At 40.0% G+C, this 6000-nt stretch overlaps 1 protein-coding gene across 3 annotated transcripts in view; it reads right to left on the bottom strand.

The window, feature by feature from the left end:
- LOC140453661 (ephrin type-A receptor 7-like) overlaps positions 1-277 on the bottom strand; it is a 596634-nt gene extending 596357 nt beyond the window's left edge. For all 3 annotated transcript variants that reach the window (XM_072548551.1, XM_072548549.1, XM_072548548.1), the window contains exon 1: positions 1-277. In XM_072548551.1, coding sequence (XP_072404652.1) covers positions 1-82 — 82 coding nt within the window. In that variant the 5' untranslated portion in view covers positions 83-277.
- Positions 278-6000: the final 5723 nt, after the last annotated feature.

Raw genomic sequence — 6000 nt, forward strand, 5'->3', positions numbered from 1 at the left:
CTTCGTTAGCAGCGCTCCGGTGACTATGCAGGAGAAAGTTCAGGAGGACGAGGCGGCAGAAGCGCAGGCGAGCTAAAGTCATTTTCAAATTCCTGTCCCGGCACTTCTCCTCCCGCACCAGGTTCTCTCCAACTCTCACTATTGCAATCGTACTGTCATGTTGTATTTCCTGTGTTAGCTCAAGCTGGGCTCTGCTTCCCCCACCGCCACCCTACCTTGTTCTTATCTTTTATTATATTCCAGCATCTGCTCCAATATTAACAGCGAACTGCAACCAGTGTCGGGTCCAGAGAGAGGGGGCTGGGCAGCTCATTGATTGACAGCTTCAGAAACCAGTGGAAATCCAAAGCAAACATTTGCTGTGTCGCTGAGAGATTTTATTGACAGGGGGTCGCCCACTCACTGAATTGCTTCTGTAAAGTAAGGCGGACCAATTGCCAGAAACAGCCAATGAGCCGAGAAGGCGCGGCCCGCTTTCCAATAGGTCCTGCCCTTTCACATTGAACTGAGCATAAATTGATAATAATGATTGTTTGTGACTGTTCTTTAATGTTTCACATTCAAGTTGCTAATTTCAGTTCCATCCAGTCGTTCACACATTTTCAAATCTGTCCCTTTCCCAGTTTGAGTGTAAATATTCGGTTTACACACTAACGCGCTGAGATGTTAAATATCTGAATCAACTTTGAATTATTGCAACATTATTGCACAGCTCTGAACCCGAGTTTCCCATCTCAGACAGCTATCACTGCACCACAGAAATTCTCTCAGTCTTGAGAACTGAATCCAAAAGGTGAATGTTTAATCGAAGGTGCGGTATAATATTGTATCATTGTCTGTTGGTAAACTGTCAGAATTCGTCATTTGCAATCAAATTGGGAAACATTTAGCAGCGCCCGGCCCAAGGAGCTAATTCTCAAGATTGCGTTTGACGAATTGAGGTTGTTTTATTTTTGTTTCTGATACTTGGCCACGAGAAAATAAAATGCACCAGTAACGGGTTTTCAGAAAGTCTTTGCCTCACGTGACGCTTGGAAAACTTCGGAAATATGGGCAAATGGAGGCAAAAGAAGGGGCCCGAAAAGTAAAACACTCTGGGCGTTGAAAACCTGAAATAGAAAATAACGGATGCTGCATCCGCCAGGAGAGACAAAAAGCGCGGGAACGTTTCAGGTCTGTGCCCATCGAGTGGATAGACTGGTGTCTGACACATCCTGGGTATGATCTGAGCCTATGGACCGGGAGCTTTACACACAGGGAAGTTCAGTTAGAGAGGGAGCCGGAGTGATGCTTTGCAGCGGTCAGTGTTTTGGAGAGGGACTTCTGTTCTTTGTATCCAGGTGTACGGAACACATTTTTTTTAAACTGAGCGGAAGAATTCTGCTGTTAGTAAGAGGTTTTGCAAAACGGGACGCCGATATAAATCACCACCTTCAGTGCACCAGGGATTTATGGCACAAAGCAGCTAAGAAAACACAGTTTTATGAAACAGGCAGCTTTGTTTTGGCTGGAGATAAACGAGGGACAAGAAACAAGGAGCTGGAGAGTAAATTTATTAGACACCGGGAGAGGAATGGATTATAAGGAACAGCAATCTGCATTTGTGTAGCACATTTTCCACGATCGTACTCAGAAAAAGAATGGGCATCAAGTTGAAATCAAGTTATTAAGACAGATGCCCAAACTTTTGATCCAAAAGGGTTTTTAATATAAAAAAACTTGCTTTATGCAGTGTCTTTACAGCCTCAAGATACTTCAGCGTGCTTTATAGCTAATTCAGTCCTTTGGAAGCGGACGTTACTGCTATAGGCAAAGCAGCAGTCGATTTGTGCACAGCACGATCCCACAAACAGCCCTGTGTTAATTGCCAGTCTGTTTTTATGTTGGTTGAGGTATTGAGATTGAACTGGATACTGATAAATTGAATCTGGATATTGAGGGATAATCCCACCTGCTGTTGCTAAAAAAAAGTTGCAGATCTTTTTTTATCTCCACCAGGAAGAACAAGGTCAGAAGTCACACGACACCAGGTTACAGGCTTCACGTGACGAAGGGGCAGCGCTCAGAAAGCTTGTGCTTTCAAATGAACCAGTTGGACTATAACCTGGTGTCGTATGACTTTCTGACCTTGTCCACCCCACCCTAACACCGGCACCTCCACATCCCGAAGAATAGGAAAAGCTCCTTTAAATGCCTTATCTCGGAAAACGGCAGCTGTTGCAGTGTCCCCTCAGTACGGCACTAATTTGTCAGATTAGAATATGTCCTCAATATCCCCGAAGGAGACTTTGAACGTGTAAATAATGCTACTTTAATATGATGTTAGTATAAAAAACAAGTACAAATTCTCAAGGTTTTTTCCTTCCCTACCTCAAGCTGAAAAACTTGTTGGACACTTCAACCACAAATACTTCATTCAGTAAATACCTTTCTGAAGAGAGTAATGACCCACTGAAGAGAGAAAACATTCGCGCCTTTGAGAATGCACAGGAGAGATTCGCCAGGATATTGCTGCTGATATGACATTATTTAATAATATTTATATATTTGAAAATTCTTATATATTTTTTGTCAATAAGAGAGGGGGAAGAGAGATTGGGATTTTTGCTTTGCACAATACATTTTTTTGTACAGCAAGTTGAGAATTTAGCTTTGGATTGTTATAACAACCACTCTACCTTAACAATGGCCAAATGTTTCCCTCAGCACCGTACGTGTCAATGGTTCATCTGCAATTACATGGATGGGTTGAGATGGGTTCAGAGTAATTGTAAATATAATTGTTGACCATAATTCGGTTTAGCATATTAAATGGCACATTATCATTCAAGTTCATCAGGAATTGAATATTTTACTTTATTATGCTGCACTGTGGTAAGCTGTATTCGATTCAGAGTTCCTTTTGTTTTAACAATAAGTTGACCATGTTCTAAAGATGAAATTGAATTAAGTCAGGGATTTGTGGGGACAGAGTTGAATAAATCCTTCCACTTGATGTAAGAAAGAAAAAAGCCTTGAGAATATGTGTTAGTTTTTTAAGTTGAAATCTTAGAATTACTTAATTTTGCCAGTATGTTTGCAATGGAATAAAGATCAGAAAGCAGCTGAAGGGCAATATGTGATAGTGTCCCAGCCTGTTTAAGGGAGACCTGCATTTACCACCATTTCTGCATGATTAAGTGCAGGTGCACATGTTTTGCGATCTGGGAGTATATACAGATAATGGTAAGCATATTTAATCCTGTGTCTATATTTTATGATGATTGTTTGTATTTAACAATGCGTCAGAATATATCTTCCATGTATGTTTAATCATTGTTGTGTGCAGTTATAGTCTGTAGATGTTTAACCATGGGAATATAATAAATGGTGAGTTTGGTGAGATATGACTGTACTTATTGATATTGCAGAATTATAGAATGCAGAGGGAGGCCAATCCGCTCATTGTGCCTGTTTCAGTTTTAAAAAGGGCAGTCCAATTAGTATCATTTCATTGCTGTCTCCACATAGCCCAGCATCTTTCTTACTTCAGTGTATTTATTCAGTGCCATTTTGTAAGTCCTTACTGAATCAGTTTCTACTACCTTTCATATTATAACAACTTCCAGCGTGTTTTCTCCTTCCTAACACCTCAGGTTATTTTCTCTTAAAGAAATCTGTCCTCTAGTTACCCACCCATAGAAATAGGTTTAGCTTATTAACTTCTTTAAAAGTTTATCAAGGTTGAAACACCTCTCTCCATAATCTGCTCGGCCAGAAGAATAATCTCATTTTCCATCTCTCTGCTGGCAACTGACGTCTTCCTCTGCACCCTCTTTTTCATTTTTCACAGAAGTGTGATGTCCAGAATTTTCCAATATTTCTGAAAAGTTTAGTGTGATGTCATTTCTTTTGTTCTCAAAGCCTTTATTTATGAAGCCAAGGACCACCCATGCCTTTTTAATAGCCTTCTTAACATGTCCTGCTGGTGTGTACGCATGTCCACATCTCTATTCCTGCATGCGCATTAAAATAGTATCAATTAACTCTTTCTGAATTTCTACATTCTTCCAAGCAGAATGAATCTCTTGTACTGTCCTGCATTACATCCTATCTGTAACGTATCGTCCCACTTCCCCAGTCTGATGTCCTCCCAAAAACTGTTCCTGTGTGTATGCTTAGTGAGTAACCTTAGTGATATGAGAGAGTGTTTAGTGGGGAGGATGATCAGTAATGAGAATGGTCAGTGATGTATGACAATGTTTGGTGACAGGGGTAGGTTTGGCCATCAGGAAACTTAGTGATATGTGAGCACATTTTGTGGACTGTATATACTAATGGTGTTTGATTATGTTAACAGCATGTGTGCATTTATCACAGTGGTCTTTGATATATTTGAAGTGTGGATGTAAAGACATTAGCACCCAGATTCAAACTAGTGTTGAAATTGTTTCTGCAACTATCAATAAGCAATAGTGTATGTCACCAAATAAACTCTGGGAGTTAAGCCATGAGCTTCTGGGAAATTGTAGAGTTGGAAGCATGAAATAATGAGTCCAGGCATCAGTAAATAAGTTACTTAAATGTTTCACCATAATTAACACTGAGTTATTCCTCTTAGTAAGGAATTGGATTAAATGTCAGCTTTTTAACAAATCAGCTGTGATTCCCAACTTTATTTATTCAGTATTGCCAGTTCCCACTTCAACCTTTCTGCTGACTTCTCTTCCTCACATGGCTTCAAATTATTGATGTCTTCATCAAGACAGTGCATAATACAATTTCAATGAGTGGATATGTAATTCCAAAAGATTGATCGATTGGCCAGCATTGTGGCTTTTAATGGATGAGAAAGCTCAGAGTTCCTGGAAATGTAAATGAACAGCAGCCAGTGTGTGTGCTTAGGATTGCCCTTTCCAATGGTGATGGGAGTGAATATTTCAGCAACAGACTCGCTGTTCACACTTCTCATTTCTTTCACCCAGTTCCAATTTCTATGCAATTTTGGCCTAAGCACGTTCCTCTAACCCTGGACTGAAGACTGCATTGAGGTCAAGGATGAGTCTCAGACAAGGTAGATCAAGCTGATGACAGCCATGGGTAAAACCCATTGAAGTATGTATTCAATAATGTTGAATGTATATTTGTTGCTCATTAAACCAGTCAATGATTTAATGATTTCCCAACTTCATACCCTATTCAGCATTCTGCATCTCTGTCACTTCTTTCTTCCCACAATTGCCAGCCATACTATTCCTGACATCCATTTGGGAAAGAAACACAATAGTGTACCCATGTGCCTCCTGGCTGATCTGGAGTCATATGACATCTTCATGTGGCCCTGTGCAGGGGGAGGATCAACCTTGAGGCAGTTTCAATACAGACATAGTACAGGCAACATGGTGTCAGAAGTGGAGCTGATATTGAATTTTGAAGAGCTGCATAGAAACACAGGTAAAGATAGAGAGACACAGCAAATAAAGGTTTCCACTTAAAGACACCAAAAAGGAGCAAAGATGTCAACCACAGCTGAAGCGCTAGGTAAAACACAAAGGCTGCAACATTTCTTCTCACAGTGCTGGTCAAAATGAAAAGTAATATGAAACAGAACTCACAGGTTTCCATTCACAGTGGCAAAATAATAAGTTTGCAACATTCCAACTTCAACAAAGATGGAGCAGCTACAAGTAGCTACATCTTTATTACTATTGGGAGATACCAACTTAAAATGTATTCCAATGTAAATTTCTCAGAACGTCAGAAAAAAAGAAACTACAAAAAGTTTGGAAGCCTTGAAGGCATGCTCTGAACTTTTAGTGAATTTACCTTATAAATAGCATATCGTCAATATGAGGGCCAAAGGTGAATAAAGGTTCAATGATCAATTTATGACAATATTAACCTCAGCTTACAGAATCCCATGAATTTGTCCAACTAAAAGATTATCCAATTCTAAAAGGAGTGTCTACAGGAATAGTGCCAGAAGACTGGAGGATAGCAAATGCCCTCTTGTTCAAGAAA

The sequence above is a fragment of the Chiloscyllium punctatum genome, chromosome 27 (genome assembly GCF_047496795.1).
Source record: "Chiloscyllium punctatum isolate Juve2018m chromosome 27, sChiPun1.3, whole genome shotgun sequence".
In the NCBI taxonomy this organism is placed as follows: domain Eukaryota; kingdom Metazoa; phylum Chordata; class Chondrichthyes; order Orectolobiformes; family Hemiscylliidae; genus Chiloscyllium; species Chiloscyllium punctatum.